Genomic DNA, 18,068 nt, shown 5'->3' with positions numbered 1-18,068 from the left:
ACCTTACCATTCTTAGTTAGGTACACTAAAGTTTAAGGAGCTCTGCTCTAAGAATACTTTCATGTTGAGAGAAATACATCAAATTATGTATTTCTTTGAAATGTAATTCTATTTTTGATGACATGTTTTTAATATTACGAAGATATTCAGCTACATTGTTGTTAAATATTCTTTCTGTAAAAACAGTTGTTACAAAATGGGTTTCCATTGGAAAAGTAGTACGGAGAAATAAGTAGCATTAAAATGAGAGAGAAGAGACCATAACTGTTGGGTTTTGGTGTATTTTCTGTCTCTTTTATGCACAGTTACAATACCACATTTGTTTTTATAAATTATTTTCTCAGTTAAGCACTCAGCTGCTGACCGAAGGTTGGCGGTTCTAACCCACCCAGCTACTCTGTGAGAGAAAGACCTGTCAATCTGCTTCTGTAAAGATTACAGCCAAGAAAACCCTATCAGACAGTTCTACTCTGTCACATGGGCTCACTGTGAGTGGAAAATGATTCAGTTGCACTTAACAACAACAATGCTATGGCAGGCATTTTCCCATGTCAGGATTTTTTAAAGCAAATTGTTAATGGCCAAATAGAAATAATATTAGTAAATAAATAATATTATTTTCATGGGTGTATGATAGTATACTTATCTTATCTTGCATTGTTGGACCTGGCAGTTTTTTGTTTTTTTCTGACTTTTTTACTGTTAAAAATATTGCAGTGCTTTACCCTATGTGTTTGATTCCTAGAAGTAAATGACATGGTAAAGGATGTGAACTGAAAATGCTGTACCACTTTTACTCTTATAATACTCTTGCTTATAACATCCTTGATAATATTGAGTGAAAATCTTTTTAAATACCATTGCTACTTTGGTATTAGAGAAAGGTTCCACATTTTAGTTTGTACATGTCTTCAACTATTGATTTGAAATTTTTGTCTAGCCTTTTTATTTATTAAGCAAATTAACACAGCTAATGGCATTTAGTTTCCTTGTTTTATTTAGTGTGAGTCTTGTAACATTGCATTCTTATGTGTTTTCAAAGAAATATTGGTGAGACAGATTTACACGATCACCGGTGTAATTCACCCAACCCACTGCTGGTCCTTAGGATATAAATTTTAGTATATGGGATTTATAGAATGTTGTAAGCACTTGAGAAAACCTATGGGGGGTCATCTAATTCAAAGAAACCCATTGCTGTCGAGTTGATTCTGATTCATAGTGACCCTATAGCACAGAGTAGAACTGTCTCATAGGGTTTCCAAAGCTGTAATCTTTACGGAAGCAGACTGCCACATCTTTCTCCTGCAGAGTGACTGGTGAGTTTGAACCACCAGCCGTTTGGTTAGCAGCCAAGCGCTTAACTGCTTCTCCACCAGGGCTTCTTAGTTCAGAGAAAGCCACTGTCTGCTTCATGTCTGCAGTGTATCCCCTGCTCAAGAGTAAATCAGCACCTTGCGTCCCCTCACCTATCCCCTGAATATCCAGATAAAATCATTCTTTGATATACTCCCATCTCCTTTCCTAACATCTCTTCTTTCATTGTTGTTGTTAGTTGCCACCGAGTTGGCTCCAACTCATGACAACCTGTATATAATAGAACAAAACGTTGCCCGATCTTGTGTCATCTTCATGATCATTGGTATGCACGAGTCCATTGTTGCATTCTAAGCAAGGGGATTCATCTTCTAGCACTATATTGGATAATCTTCTGTTGTGATCCATAATGTTTTCATTGACTAATTTTCAGAAGTAGATTGCCTGGCTTTTCTTGTTAGTCTGTCTTAGTCTGGAAGCTCTGCTGAAACCTGTCCACCACGGGTGACCTGTGCTGATATTTGAAATACTGGTAGCATCATAGCAACACACAAGCTACCACAGTATGACAGACTCACAGATGGGTGGCGGATCTCTCCTTTACTTACCCCCTAATGTTCCCAGGGCCTCCGGCTGCCCTCTCACTGCATAGACCATTCCTCTTTGATATTTCAACAAAACTTTTGCTTTCTCTTAATCCCATAGTCCAAAGTTAGCTCCATTTCCCTCCAAATTAAAGCTCTTATGTTCTTAGTGAATGCTGGCCACAGTTAAGAGTTAGATGGAAAGTATCATTTTCTAAGCTATGAAAGACTAATAGTATTCGTAAGAATACTTGATTTTTAAAAGGAAATATTTATTGAATGCCAATCAGAATTTCAGGCAATAATGGGAAGACTTTTGTGGCAGGAGAGGGAACATGGGGGAGACTCTGAGAGCTCATAAACAGTGTGCAACTGTTGATTTCATCTTTTTTAATTTAGCAAAAGAACTTACAGAAACATGATGTACAACTTATGTAAGGTTGCCAAATCCTAACCTAAGTCAAGATCGCTTCCCACACACAGACATGACAAACTTTAAGATTTTGTTCTGTAGGTTTCTAGTCTTTTTTTGCATATACACATTTTCATAAAAATTAGATAATATGCAGTGTACCAGTTGTAATATTCTTTTCACTATCACAGGCATCTGTCCATGTCACTGCATAGTCTAACTGCGTTATTTTAAAATAGCTACATAGCATTCTTCTGTATGTGTGTTTTGTAGTTTATATAAACAGTCCTTCATTGAATGTTTAAGTTCTGCTGGCTGCAAAACTTAAAATGTATCCATGATTCTTTCTCTAATTCTGTATAAGTGAAATTATATATATATAGTACAGGCTTTTGAGTATATAGTTATATGAAATTTAATTCATAGTGTAATATCCATTGTATCAGGAAAACTTTAATATAATATTATATTAAAATATTAAAAGTGAATTTGAAATGTTATTGTTATGATATGCTTATTTTTCTCCATATTAGATTGTAAATTCTTTAAGGGGGAGGATTTTTTTTCTTGAGCATATATGTATTGAGAGAGGTGCTTGATACTTTTTTCTTAATGAGAAGTTGTATTCCCTGCTATATTATCTGCTTTTTATCAACAATACATTTTACTAACAGAATTGTAATAATCAATTTTTGGAGTCATTAATCATGAAAAATTTTTCCAAATAGGCAGTTAGATTTCTCTGGTAACATGAGGATGAAAAAATGTAGTTACCTAGTTGAATTGGCCTATATAAAACAGTACTTTATTCACTGAGTTTAGCAAGAAAGATTGTAACATCCTTCTTAAGGTCTCCTAGCATAAGGTTGTATGCATAGCAAGTGAAAGCTGCTTGATTTGGGGAATGAGGTAATTAATGAATGACTGATTGGAATGTTTGCTACTACTAACTAACCAAACAGCAGAATTGTTAGTTACTTCTTAGTGCTGTTGGTCAATGACCGTAATTAGAATAAGTAAACCTTGTTTTTAGATAATTGCCAGGTCATGGAGAACCTGTTTAGCAGGCATTTTAGGATTAGCTAGTACATCAGTATATATGTTAAAGGATACCCTAGTAGATTTTGAGATGAAATACTCTTGTAGCAAATCCAAGATCAGATATATATGGAATGTCTTGGAAATAATTAGAGTCTAATGTAGTCTAGACTATTCTTGATAGATTAAATCTTCAGTAGATAACCATATTCAGAAGCAAAACCAAGACTAGTACCCTCCCTCAACCGCGCATCTTCACTTACCTCATGGGTGGTATCTTTTCTTCATTTTACAGCCAGATATAAGGAAAGAGTAAGTTTCTACTTGCTTTTCTACTTTTTTTTTTTTCCCATCCATTACTTAATTCATCACCATTTCACACTGCCCTTATTACAGAACTACTTTTATTAAAGGTCAGTAAAAGACCCTCTGGTTGTCCCTTGGTCACTTTTTCATTAACCTCTTATTTGTATGGTTGACCACTTTTTCCTTGAAATTCTTCCTCATTTTTTGTGATTCTGCTTCCTGTTTTACCTGCTTGTTTTGAAGTCTCTTTTATTAGGATCCTTTTCTACTGGCTAACTTTAAATGTCATAATTCACCGTTTTCTCCTACATCATCTTCTACTTATAAGAGTTTCTTAATTTGATCTGCCTTTCAGCATTATTTTCAGGAAGCTTTTTAAAAATATGCTTGAGAACACTTGCCTAGATATTTTGGGCTTTAGGTCTTGCGTGGGGTATAGGCATCTATTTTGAAATAGCTGCCTGGATGACACTAATATGCAGTCTGAGTAAGAACTGTAGTTTGACACTGTCTCATTGCTACCTTAGCTAAAATTAACACCTGTATCTTAATAATAGGTAACATTTGAGGCACCTTTTTATGTCAAGTACTGTGCTAATAAGCCCTGTTTAATCTGACCACAAGTCCATTTTACAGACGAGAGAACTTAGGCTTAGAGATGTTAAGTATCTTGATCAAGGTCATATAGTTGGATTGTTGTTGAATTAGGATTTGAATTTTGACAAAACTGATTTCACAATGCAGGAAAAATGAAGGAAGGAAGGCAAAGAAAGAAGGAACAAAAGCTCCACAATGTGTTCACTGCCTCCTTTCAAGCACCAGGCTTTGCTCTTGCCTAAACTACAACATAGTCAGACATCCTGAAAAGACTTAGAGATCCTGTTTTTAAAATTCTTGGTGTTCTTCCTCACACTATTGCTGCAGAATGGTAAAGGTGGCCTCTTTACCTACAAATGTTACAGAAAGTTGAAATGCTTACTGATATTCTACTCCATCTTTGAAGGACTCATTGAAATGTGACCTCCTTTCCAGGCTGGTATGATTTCTCAGTTCTGTGAGATCCTATAGCTCTTGGATATCTCTCTCATGGTCTTGAACAAATTATGCCTTGTATTATGATTATTCGTTTGCATGTCTTACCTCTCCTACCATACTTAAATTTTTTGAGGGCAAGGACTGAATCTTATCTTTGCATTCCTCATTCATTTATTCAATAGAAATGTAATGATCGCCTACAAAAACCAGGTCCTGTGCTAGTCCCTGAGAGTCTAGAGATGAATAAGGCATAGCCTTTGCAATAGAGCTTCTAGTGACAGAGAAAATTAGATCCAGGTCTGCCTAAGTTTAGTACAGCCTAATGTAACATTATAAAGCATTCTTATCTGACAGCAGTTGTAGTTGGTCAGTTAATGAAAACGGACCAGAGCAGGGAATCAAAAATAATACCATAACCATTTTAATGAAAACATTAGCCAATCCCTTAATGTGAGAGAATGTAGGTCTTTTCTTTGTAATGGGTAGGTTCAGTGGCATTCCATGTCCTCATTCTTTTGTAGAACTATATGTATAATTCATTGCCTGTGATTTCCAGTCTCAGGCTTTCTAGGGAAAAGTGAAGAACTTGATACTTGTGAAATAGTATAGAATCCTTGATATTTTTTTTTTTTTTTACAATTTTCATTCAAATTAAAACTATATTCAGTTGTCTGTTAGACCACTCTTAGCACAGGATATCTTTAATCTCTCAAAAACTAATTATTTTATCCTACTCTTAAACTTGTTTATTCTCTTGTATTTTCTGTGCCTTCATCCAGATGCTAAACTAAAGATTATAGACTGCACTTTTTTCTTTTTCAACCATTCTACATCTAAGCCTTACTTCTACCCTCACTCGTTTGCCTAGTTAACACCATATTCATGTCTCAATGAAATGTCATTTTCTCAGTGAAGCCTTCCTTGATTGTTCAAGCTAAACCTAGGTGTGTGTTATATATTCTTACTGCACTTTGTTAAACGGTATTTTTGTTTCCCAGCAAAATTAAGCTTTTTGAGAATATAAACATCCCCATTTCCAGCATTAAGTAGCTACTCAGTAAATAATCATAATGCTTCTTAGAAATGAGGATGGTGAGACTTTGACTCACTTGTTTGAACATGTCATCAGGAATGACCAATTGCTAGAAAAGGACATCATGTTTAGTAAAGTAAATGGTCAGCAAAAACAAGAGACGCCCTCATTGAGATGGATTGCCCCAGTAGCCACAGCAGTGAACTCAAACATACCAGCGATCAGAAAGATGGCACAGGTCTTGGCAACATTTTGTTCTGTTATGCATAAGGTCGCCATGAGTTGGAGCCAGCTTGATGGCAACTAACAATAAGAATACTCATAGAATGAATTTGTCTTTCTTTTCTGTCATTGGAAATAAGTCCATCAGAGGGTAGCTGTTGGGATAGAGAAGCTGTAAGATGTGGGAAGGAGATTATTCAGCTGAATGAAACCTTGATGCTTCTTGGCAGGCTTTTTTCAAATTGGACCATTAAATCAATTTAATGAATCATTTTTAAAAATGAAAAATAATTAAAAAGATTAGGGAATAGAGTGCATTTTACCTAGCATGAGTATTGTTTTAAGAAACTTTTAAATTTCTATATACACATCCACACATTTATACAATACATGCATACAGATAAATATACCTGTAAGGCTGCTTTATTCTGTCTTCTAAGTGTAGGATATCTAGCAGTTTGGTATGGAAGTACATATTACTCTATTAAGTATAAGTAGAAATTAACAATTTAATGTCCATATTCAGGTATAGCCTGACTACTTTCAATATTCATATTATTTATTTTTGAGGCCAGTACTCTTTAATGTCCTTATGCTGCCAACCCTCACCCTTCTGCCTCATCCCCCTGTCTCAATTGCTTTTTATCTTTAGTAGTTGTTTTTTTTTTTTTTTTTTCTGGGAGAAAACATGAATGGTAAATCCATTTATCATTATAAATTCATCTAATGTTCAAGTGTTCACTGTGTCAAGGCATAGTTCTAATAAGATCACTTATTTCTCTCAGCAACCCAGAGATGTAGTTATTACTGTTATTCTCGTATTATAAAAAAGAACACTGAGGCACAGAAGTTGTGGTTTGCCCAAGGTCACAATATTAGCTTATTGGTAGAACTAAGATTAGAGATTGCAAAGAAATTTTGAGCACCCTTGGACTGCTCTCAGTTCTGCCCCTAGACTTTCCCAGAGTTACAGAACTACTTCCTTTACAATTAAGAGTATTTCTGGGAAAAAAGAGTTTGCAATGACTTGAATTAAGATTATGCGGTACTTAACCAAAAGATCGGCAGTTTGAATCCACCAGCCCCTCCTTGCAAACTCTATGGAGTAGTTCTACTCTGTCCTACAGGGTGGCAACAGGTTTGGTTTTTTGGAAACATAAAGAGGGTTGGGATGCACTTAATTAACCTTTTGGGGGTACTTCTTAGGAAAAATTTCTAGAGACTAAGAATTTTCTCAGACCTTTTCCACACTACTCAGGTGCTATATTTTGTAAAGCAACTAACCCTTCATTACAAAGCAGTTTGTATTTTTAGAGCTCACCTATCAATGTCATACTAGTCACAGTGATTTGAGTAAGGTGACTTTGCTTATAGGAAATAAACTCGATTTTATCAGTCACACATTGAATGGCACTTTGGTAACCTCTGTAATGTAATAATTGAATCATTAAATCATTGAGTCATTAAAACACCTCTGGGTGGACTCGAACCTCCAACCTTTGGTCAGCAGTCTAGTGTGTGAACCATTTGTACCACCCAGGTGCCTAGTACATAATAGGTAATTGATAAATATTTGCTGAATTGATGGATTTCATTTTTTAAATGAAATGTTATAAAATCTAGAAATCACAAAACACCTTGATGTTTACTTCACACAAAGCAGTATATAATGTTTCACATTGCTCTCTGAGAATATTTTATCTTCAGAATTTGGAAGTGTTTTCATCCTCTGGATCTCCCATTCCATGCTCAACGCATTATACTAAATTCTGAACTGTTTCTTGGTATATTCCTTCCATCTCCTTGCCCTAAATGATGCTTGATCGTTTGAGGACCATGTCTCCTACAGCTTATAACTCTTTCAAGGGGGAGCTTTGTTCTCTCAAGGCAGGGAGATGGTGTTGATTGCCTTCCTTGTTTCTGCTTCAGATTTTTTGTTAAAACCTCCTGTTCCTTTGGGGCCGCGGATAAGAAAGAACTAGAAATCATGTAAGTTCAGAATAACTTGTTCTAAAAATAAATCGGCAAGTTCTAAACTATAGGAGAAAATAAGTAAGGTCTCTTTTCTTTAATTTGGGTCTTCGTTTCTTTGAGTTTGAGCCTGAAGGAAGAAGTCTTTTGATCTTCATGTTTCCTTAATTCTAAGATATGATCTACTATGAAACGTATAATCGAATTGATTTGGAGAAGGTAAGAGATAGTACAGTAAATGAACGTTTTGAGTATTACAGACGTTTGTTTTCAGAAATGTTGATTAGGATGAAATGTACATCTCAAAATTGAGTTGTTCTAAAATTCTAGTATGAAAAGTTTTACTTTGCTTAGAGTCAACTTAGAAATAACTGCAAATAACTTAGAAATAGCTACAAGCCTAAGTGTGGCGATGAGAACACCTGTTACACTTGTGCAGTGTTGAATTGATTGCTGAAGTTGTAAGTCTTAAGCTGTCTTTTCCTTGGCCAAATGACACCCCATGTTATTTGTAGCAGTTACTTTGAAAGAAATCCCCTGATCAGGGTAGTTATGGTTCACATTATAGTCTAAAAAATATAAAACATAGAAATAAGCTGGTGAAACATGAGACTTAATTATTTCCCTTTAAAGTGCAGGTTAGCTACTTCTTTCCACATGCACTGACATTTTTCATTCTCTGTAACCATTGATAAAGTTTCCTGAAATAACAAGTACGGCTTGATTTTAAGTAAGATAATTAACCTCTTGTTACTATAACCAGCCTTCAGGGATACCAAATGGAAGTTAAATCCGAAAGCTTTGGCTCATAATTTCAGTGTGAGTTGTCTAGGAATGGATAGAAGTTAATTTATTTAGATATTTTCTGACATGTCAAAAATTGCTGTTAGCTACATTTTAGTTCAGAGTATACAGGCTGCTGTTGCTCACGAAGTCAATGTCAAGAGTTTAAAAGATACAGAAAATAATTCAGTGGGTAAAAAAAAAATCTTAAGTGAAAGTATAGTTAGGTATTTTCTGATTTTAATGAGTATATAAAAAAAGCAGGAAGCCTTTGTTGTTGTTGTTGTTGGGTGCCATCGAGTCGGTTCTGACTCATAACGACCCTGTGTACAACAGAACGAAACACTGCCTAGTCATGCACCATCCTCACAGTCGTCGTTATGCTTGAGCTCATTGTTGCAGCCACTGTGTCAGTCCATCATGTCAAGGGTCTTTCTCTTATTCACTGACCCTCTACTTTACCAAGCCATCCTCGCTTCTAAGGAGCACTCTGGCTGTACTTCTTCCAAGATAGATTTGTTCGTTCTTTTGGCAGTGCATGGTATATTCAATATTCTTCACCAGCACCATAATTCAGAGCCTTTAAAACTTTAATAACAAAACGAAGTACATGCTGTTCAGAGTTACGGGAGCAACCTTGACTTTTTTTCCTGAAAAGGAAAATTGATCAAAACAAAGCAAAAACACGAATAGTTCAGTCATTAAATAGAAAAATAATAAGCCTAAGTTCTCCAGAACCAGATATATACTGTATTTAATGTTTTTCATTGATACTATAGGGTCGCTATGAGTTAAAATCGACTAGACGGCAGTGGGTTTGGATGTTTCGGTTTTATAGTTATATCTGTCGATTGTAAAATAACTTTGAATTTCTCTGAATTGAAGTGAGGAAAGCAAGTTTATAAAATAGAGATATACAAATAATGTTCTGTTATTTTCGTACAATAGTAAAGGATGAAAGAAATCAGAAGTATTATAATCAGCTATGACAGTGTAATTCCTACATATGATATTTACACCTACCTCCTTTTTAAACTTAGCTGAGGAAATTGACCAGATTCCTTTCCAAGATAATTGTGGCAGTAAAGACCAAAGTAAGAGGTTTGTTGTTAGGTGCTGTAGAGTTGGTTCCAACTCATAGTGACCCCATGAACAACACGATGAAACACTGCCCAGTCCTGTACCATCCTCACAGTTGTTGCTATATTTGAGCCCATTGTGGCACCCATTGTGTCATTCTATCTCATTGAGGGTCTTCCTCTTTTTCACCAGCCTTCTACCAAGCATGATGTCCTTCAGGGACTGATCCCTCCTGATAACGTGTGCAAAATAAGTGAGACGAAGTCTCGCCATCCTCGCTTCTAAGGAGCACTCTGGCTGTACCTCTTCCAAGACAGATTTGTTTGTTCTTTTGGGAGTCCATGGTACATTATTCAGTATTCTTCACCAACACCATAATTCAAAGACATCAATTCTTCTTTGATCTTCTTTGTTCATTGTCCAGCTTTCACATGCATATGAGGCGATGGAAAAATACCATGGCTTGGGTCTGGTGCACCTCAGTTCTCAAAGTGGCATCTTTGAAGAGGTCTTTTGCAGCAGATTTGCCCAATGCAATATGCCATTTGATTTCTTGACTGCTGCTTCCATGAGCGTTGATTGAGGATCCAAGTTAAATAATATCTTTGACAACTTCTCTATTTTTTTCTGTTTATCATGATGTTGCTTATTGGTCCAGTTGTGAGGAGTTGTGTTTTCTTTATGTTGAGGTGTAAACCATAGTGAAGGCTGTAGTCTTTTATCTTCATCAGTAAGTGCTTCAAGTAGGAAGTAAGCAACCTGAAGTATACATTCTAAAAATTCAGAGGGTTTAAAGTTGGTTTTAGTTGTTATTTATGAAAGGGTTTTAAATTTTGAGGGGGTATGTGTTCGTGTAAAACTTAGCAATTTGAGGGAGTTTGTTTTACCAACATCATATTTTGGTTAAGTGGGAAAGCGGTAAATAAAACCTGCTTGATTTGGACTAATTGGCAGAGGTATAGAGAGAGTAACGAGCTCCCAGGGGCAATCTCTTAAGTTTGTGCCTCACCGCTTCTGTTAATAGGGTGGAAAGTTTTTCTGAATTAAAAAGACCTAAGTACCTACTCTGTGAAAGACTGTACTGGATGCTGTTTTTCATTTCTTTCAGTCCTCACAGTTCAAGAATTACAGCTAGTGTTCTTTGCATTTTGCTGATAAGGAAACTGAAGCAAAGAGGTTACATAATGTGCTAAAGGTTGCACATTTATTAAGTGGCAGAGCTAGGATTTTTGAACCTAAGTTGTGACCACCTGTCTATTCTGAGGTAAAAGACTGCCCTGAAGAAAGATGTAAACTGGATAAGGGGAAGTTTGGCTGCTTACTCGTTTACTATAAGCTAAAAACAAAAGCACATCCTTTTATTTTCTGGGAGAGACTAAGATGGAGCATATTATTCTTATACTTTTCCTTTCACATTTTTCTTTTCCTAGCTACAAGACCAGATACATGCTATACTCATTTGTCAGAATCCTCAGAGTATATATGCTGTATATATATTCTGTATACTGTGGAGCTGTGCTGGTGCAGTGCTTAAGCGTTCGGCTGCTAACCAAAAGGTCAGCAGTTCGAATCCCCCAGCTGCTCCCTGGATACCCTCTGGGGCAGTTCTGCCCTGTCCTGTAGGGTCACTATGAGTCGGAATCAACTCAGTGGCAATGAGTTTTGGGTTTGGTATGTATATTGTAGAATATATATTATACTATATTGCCAGAATCCTCAGCAGTCTTCTTTTGGGAATCCTGTTTCTTCTTCATTAGCCTGTATTCTTTCACTGAGTTTCCATCTCTTTCTTTTTGAAACAAATCCCACATCCCACTCACTCATTACTTTAAAAAATAATTTTATTTTTCATTTCTGGTCCTCTGTATATTTTTTTTTAATTCCCTTCATAATTGAAATTTAGTCCACCAAAAGGATCTCATGCATTATCATACAATTCTACATTCTCATACATACATCTTATACTTTTTTTGGAATAAGTTGATACAAGCCTTTGGGGAGAGTAATCTGATAGTGTTTATCAAAATTGAAAATGTGTATATTCTTTGAATCCAAAATCCCATTTCTGGGATTCATGTGACACATAGAAATGACAGTATACAAGGATAAATACAAGGTTAACAGTACACAAATATCAATCTACATATAGTGTTTATTGTAGTATTGTTTATAGGAGCAAAAAAATTCAAAGCAACCTGCATGTGCATTAATATTAATAGGGAAGGGTTTACTAAATTATTCTGTAGTGTGGAGTATCAACCCTTTCACTTAAGCTTATTAGCATATTATTATTAGCATACTGGAAAGTATTTTATATGGTTCAGAGTTTTATAGTGGGTACAGTGTGATTTATTTCTCTTCTTTGTACCAGCAGATTTCTACATTTCATAGTTGTATGATTTCTTGCTTTGGTTATTCATTATTGTCTAGTTAAGATACACACTTTTTTTTACCTTTGATTTTGCTGAAGCAACAATATATAATACAGCTAGGATGTTTTCTTAGTAACTAGCTTTGAACTCTAGGAATACATTGCAGTTAAAAATGGAGATTGTTGTATTAGATATATTACTTTTAAAGAACACAGATTGTAGAATTATAAAACTGAAAGGAATCCTTAGAAACACAATCCTATACCTCTCATTTGATAGATAAAATGAGAGCAAAGAACTTATTCTAGTAGAGGGTCTTTATATTTTCTAATGCACTTCCTTGTCACACCAAGAAGTACTTAAATAAAGCAAGTTTGAGTATAGCATTAGTTGAATGTTTAAAATGAGTAAAGAAGCTGGGTTTAACAGATATTTTCCTCTGTTTCTTACAGGTGAATCTGGATTGGGAAAGTCAACGTTAATCAACTCGTTATTCCTCACAGATTTGTATTCTCCAGAGTATCCGGGTCCTTCCCATAGGATAAAAAAGACTGTACAGGTATGTATATTAGTATTGTTAATTGATGATAAAGGCGAAGTAATATTAACACACATAAAACACATAACTATAACTTTTATTATGGTTGCCTACAGGTGAGTTTCATATTTGGCCTTAGCAACTATAAAGGGGTAAACACGACTATTCATAAGGTAAAAGCAGACTATTTTCTTAGGAGAAGTGCAGCTAATAAGAAAAATATATCTTGATCAGAACCTTCTAGATTTGTTCTTAGGGCCCTCATAGGAATAACACTGTGATGTAGGAAATAATACCTTTACAATTGCACTGTCCAATATGGTAGCCATTAGCCATATGTGACTATTTAAGTTTGTCAATTAAAATTAAGTAAAATTGAAAATTCAGGTTCTCAGTTGCACCAGACACATTTCAAGTGCTCAGTAGCTACAGGTGACTAATGACTATGATTTTAGGTAGCACAGCTATAGAGCATTTCCACCATTGCAGAAAGTTTTATTGGAGGAAGCATAATTCATATTAAAGCTATTCTTGCTTAAATACAATGTCCTATATCAGTGGAATAACACCACATGATAGAATCGACTCTCAAGCTGTTTTCGGTCTAGCTTAGTGCTTCTTAATAAATCGGACGTTCATAACTCAGGGACTGCATATACTCTTTTGTATCTGGTTTGTTTTGTTGAAGATTCTCTCTGATATTCATGTTGAATATTGTGGTTCTTTTTCACTGCTGTATAATATCCATTTTATGAATATATCACAGCTTATCCCATCTATAGATGAGCATTTAGATTTTCAATTTTTGACTAATATAAATGTTCTTGTACATGTCTTTCGATGGACATAGGAACTCATTTCTATTGGTTATGTATAAAATCAGGAATGGGTTTGCTGAGGTATAGGATATATGTAATTTTAGCAGATATTGCTAACTAGTTTTCTGGAGTGGTCGTACCATTGTATATTTCCACCAGCAACCAAGAGAGTTTTGGTTGCTCTCCATTCTCATCAACACTTGGTATTATTTTTTAATTTTAACCATTCTTATTGATTTGTACTCATTTTGATTTTGTGGTTTGATTTTCATTTCCTTGGTAAGAAATTCTTAACTTTAATGAGTACTTACCAAGATGATGCAGTGGTTAAGAGCTCGGCTGCCAGCCAAAAAGTTCAGCAGTTCAGATCCACCAGCCACTCCTTGGAAACCCTATGGGACAGTTCTACTCTGTCCTGTAGGGTCGCTATGAGTCGGAATCAGCTCGACGGCAATGAGTTAGGTTTTGGCAGTGGGTTATCAAGATAACCTTGTTTCTGACCCTGATCTTGAGTAGACACCTCACTCGGAATTTTCCTTTCTAAAATTTCGGTTTACCTAGCAAGATTGACAAAACCCTATGGTATTTTCTGTTAAATAACCTGTATTTTGTATTTATCTGTCTAGCTGGTATTCAACTTTTCAGTTACTTACAGATCCCAGATGTCTTTTCTTTATATGAGGAAAGATAAAACTAACTTTGTCTTGGAAGTATTTTAGCAAAAATTAAAAGATCTTAGCTATACCATGTCCTGTAAACAATGAGAATCTTCCCATGACCTTTCTCTAATAAGAGGAAATAATTGGTCTTCTTTTGAGAAGGCTTAAGTGTCTTCCCTTTGCATGTGGCTGCTAAGTGTTGTTTAGTCGCAATTAACTACCTTTGGTTTTTAATAATTAACTTGTCAGACCTTCAACTGACTTGTAAACCTACTTCTTAATATATGAGACCATTGCTTTTCTCCATAAGATATATTTTATATGCATTCAAAATATTATAACAATGTACTTCTGAAATATTTCTGGTTTCATTTACTATACTCTTGTGGATTAAACCTCCATGCATGTGTGTAAAAACTCGATTTTAAAATACTGGTCAATATTGCCTCCAAGGATAGTAGATTCTACAAATTTATAACCAGTGTATAAGATTTAGGTGCCCTGGTGGCACAGTGGTTAAGCGCTCAGCTACTAACTGAAAGATCAGAGGGGTTCAGACCCATCAGCTGCTCTGTGGAAGCTTGTAGTTGCTTCTGTAAAGATTTATAGCCTTGGAAACCCTTTGGGTCAGTTCTACTCTGTCCTGTAGTGTCACTATGAGTTGAAATTGATGGCAACGGGTTCAGTGGGTATAAGATTTATGCTTTTTATTTCTCCTAAAGCAACTTTTTTTTCTCAAGGAGTCTCTCTTACAAACTTTAATCATGTGTTTATTCTGTGACTTATCCTTTGAACTGACAAATTTTTTTTTTTTTAATTTTTTTTATTGTACTTTAGGTGAAGGTTTACAGAACAAGTAGTCGCTCATTATACACTCAGTATGCATATTGTTTTATGACATTGGTTAACAACCCCACGACATGTCAACGCTCTTCCTTCTTGACCTTGGAGGACCTTTTTCTTTTTTGGTGAAAATATACATAGCCAAAGATACACCATTTCAGAAATTTCTACATGTACAATTCAGTGATATCGATTACGTTCTTCCAGTTGTGCTGCTGTTCTCACTATCCTTTTCCAAATTATTCTATCAGCTGAACTGACAGATTCTTATTACTTGTGATTATACAGCAACTCTTTCATCCTTTTGAATTTTAGATCTTCATCTTTGTTATATCCTTATCTTTGTTGTATCATTCTTTTTTAAATCAGTAGAAAGAAACCAAACCCATTGCCATTGAGTTGATTCTGACTTATAGCAACCCTGTAGGACAGAGTAGAACTACCATATAGAGTTTTCAAGGAGTGGCTTGTGGATTCGAACTGCCAGCTTTTGGTTTAGCAGCCAAGCTCTTAACCACTGCACTGCCAGGGCTCCTTAATCAGCATAAGCAACACGGATTTATTATCTCACAATTTTGTAGGTCAGAAGTCCAACATGTCCAGGCTAAAATCAAGATGTTGGCAGGGCTGCATTCCTTGTGAACTAAGATCCCCAATTTCTTGCTGGCTCTCAGCTAGGGCCATTCTTAGCTTCTACAGAACATACTTCGGATTGTCTTTTTAAGTTTATTGAGGTTTGTCTTATACTAGCATGTAGTCTCTTCTGGAGAATGTTGCATATATGCTTGAGAAGAATGTATTTTCTGTTGTTGGGTGGAGTGTTCTGCTAGTTGTTCTATCCATTATTGAAAGTGGAGTATTGAAGTTTCCAACTATTGTTAAATTGACTCTTTGTCCTTTCATTTCTGTTGGTTTTTGCTTTATGTAATTTGGTGCTCTATTATTGGGTTCATAGATATTTATAATTGCTGTGTTATCCTGATGAATTCACCCCTTTATCATTATAAAATATCTCTAGTAACTTTTTTTTATTTTAAAGTGTATTTTATCTGATATTATTAGAACCACTCCAGCTTTCCTGTGACTGTTGTTTGCATAGTATATCTTTTTCCATCTACTTGTATCTTTGTTCCTCTGTTCCTATTCCTCTTTTATTGCTTTCTTGAGCATTTAGTAAATGTTTTCTAGCATAGCATTTTAATTTTATTGTTCGTCCACTACATTTTTTGAGGTTTTTAAAATTTTTTTCAGTGGTTGCTTTAGAGCTTACCATATACCAATTTTTTTTTTTTTTTGGGTTGTCTCAAAATTATTTTTCTTTTGTCTTCATTTTTAAAAAATGTGAGTTATTTAAAACGTCTACAAATTATTTGAGATTCCTCCCATTGAGAGATTGAGCCTAATCCCCTCTCTTTTTTCATATGTAATTTTATTTATTTTGCTGTTGTTAGAATATACACAGCAAAACATACAATTCACAAGTTTCTACATGTACCACTTAGTGACATTGATTACATTCTTTGTGTAACCATTCTCACCCTCCTTTTCTCAGCTTTTTGTCCCCCGTTAACATAAATTCACTGCCTCCCAAAGGTTCCTGTCTAATCTTTCAAGTTACTGTTGTCAGTTTGATCCCATGTAGATAGTTCTTAAAATACATGTACCTCTTAACTTACCAGAATCAGCTTTAGATTTATACTGACTTAAATCTAGAATATATAGAAATGTTACTCCTATATAGTTTCATTCCTTTTCTGTGGTTTTATTGTTTTATTTACAGACAGTCCCTGGGTTACAAATGTCCAACTTATGGATAACTCATATTAAGAACAGACTGCCATAAAACCTGTTGTCTTAAAATTTTAAGTTAAATATGTTCAGTGGTTTGTAATAATGAATGTGTGCATTACTTTGTGATGCTCATGAAAACTGCACGGTTTAGAAGTGTTTTACATGCATAGAAAGGTAAAACATATTCTATATTACTAAGAAAAACATTTGACTAACTGATGCTAAGTAAGAGCTGTATGTTCTTATTCCGACTTACATATAAATTCAGCTTACATACAGGCTTAGGAACAGATCTCATTCGTAACCTGGGAACTGCCTATATTACATTTTTTAATGTTGCAGACCCAACAGTATTACCATTTGTCCTTATTTCCTTACTCTGTCACAGCTTTGCTCCCACCTACCTCCTTTGTGCTGTTATTGCAAATATGTTTCCATATGTTAAAGGCCCCAAAATACATTATGTGCATATTTTATACAATTGTTCTTTAGTCAGTTAAGAGAAAAGAACAGGTATTAATAGTATCTATTATAATTTTATAATTACCTTTACTGGTGCTGTTTGTTCATGTAGATTCAAAGCTGGGATCAACTTGTTTTCAGCCTGAAGAACTTCCTTTAGTATTTCTTGAAAGGCAAGTCTGTTAGCAGTGAATTGCTTTTTGTTTATCTGGAAAAGACTTTATTTCGCCCTGATGTTTTAATTAGCTTTGCAGGGTACAGGATTCTTGGTTGCCAGTTTTGTTTTCTTTTTCCTTTTAGCACTTTGAATATGTTATCCCACTGCCTTCTGTCCTCCAGTGTTTCTGCTGAGAAGTCAGCTGTTGGTCTTATTGAGTCTCCTTTGTGATGCTTTCTTTCTGCTTTCAAGATTTTTTCCATGTTTTTGACTTTTGGTATTTTTACTATGATATGTCTGTTTGTGGTTCTTTTTCTGTTTATTCTGTTTGGAGTTTGTTGATCTTCCTGGATATGTAGGTTATTGTTTTTCAGTAAACTTGGGAAGTTTTCTTTTTTTTTTAAAGGGGAAGTTAAAGAAGTTTTTATTTTTATTTATTTTTTTATTGTAGTTCAGGTGAAGGCTTACAGAACAAATAGTTTCTCATGAAACAGTAGTACACATATTGTTTTATGACATTTGGTTAACAACCCCACAACATGACAACCCTCTAACTTCACAACTTTTTTCTTTTGGTGAAAATACACACAGCCCAAGATACACCATTTCAAGAATTTCTACATGCATAGTTCAGTGACATTGACTAC

General features: G+C 35.1%; 1 protein-coding gene across 2 annotated transcripts in view; it reads left to right on the top strand.

Moving 5' to 3' along the window:
- SEPTIN7 (septin 7) overlaps positions 1-18,068 on the top strand; it is a 100,724-nt gene that overhangs the window by 36,359 nt on the left and 46,297 nt on the right. For both annotated transcript variants that reach the window (XM_004385307.1, XM_004385308.2), the window contains exon 4: positions 12,606-12,712. In XM_004385307.1, coding sequence (XP_004385364.1) covers positions 12,606-12,712 — 107 coding nt within the window. The remainder of the gene's footprint in view (positions 1-12,605; positions 12,713-18,068) is intronic.

This window comes from Trichechus manatus, unplaced genomic scaffold, assembly GCF_000243295.1.
Source record: "Trichechus manatus latirostris isolate Lorelei unplaced genomic scaffold, TriManLat1.0 scaffold00137, whole genome shotgun sequence".
In the NCBI taxonomy this organism is placed as follows: Eukaryota; Metazoa; Chordata; class Mammalia; order Sirenia; family Trichechidae; genus Trichechus; species Trichechus manatus.
The sequence above is the reverse complement of the archived record's forward strand: the minus strand, read 5'-3'. Positions and strand labels throughout refer to the sequence as shown.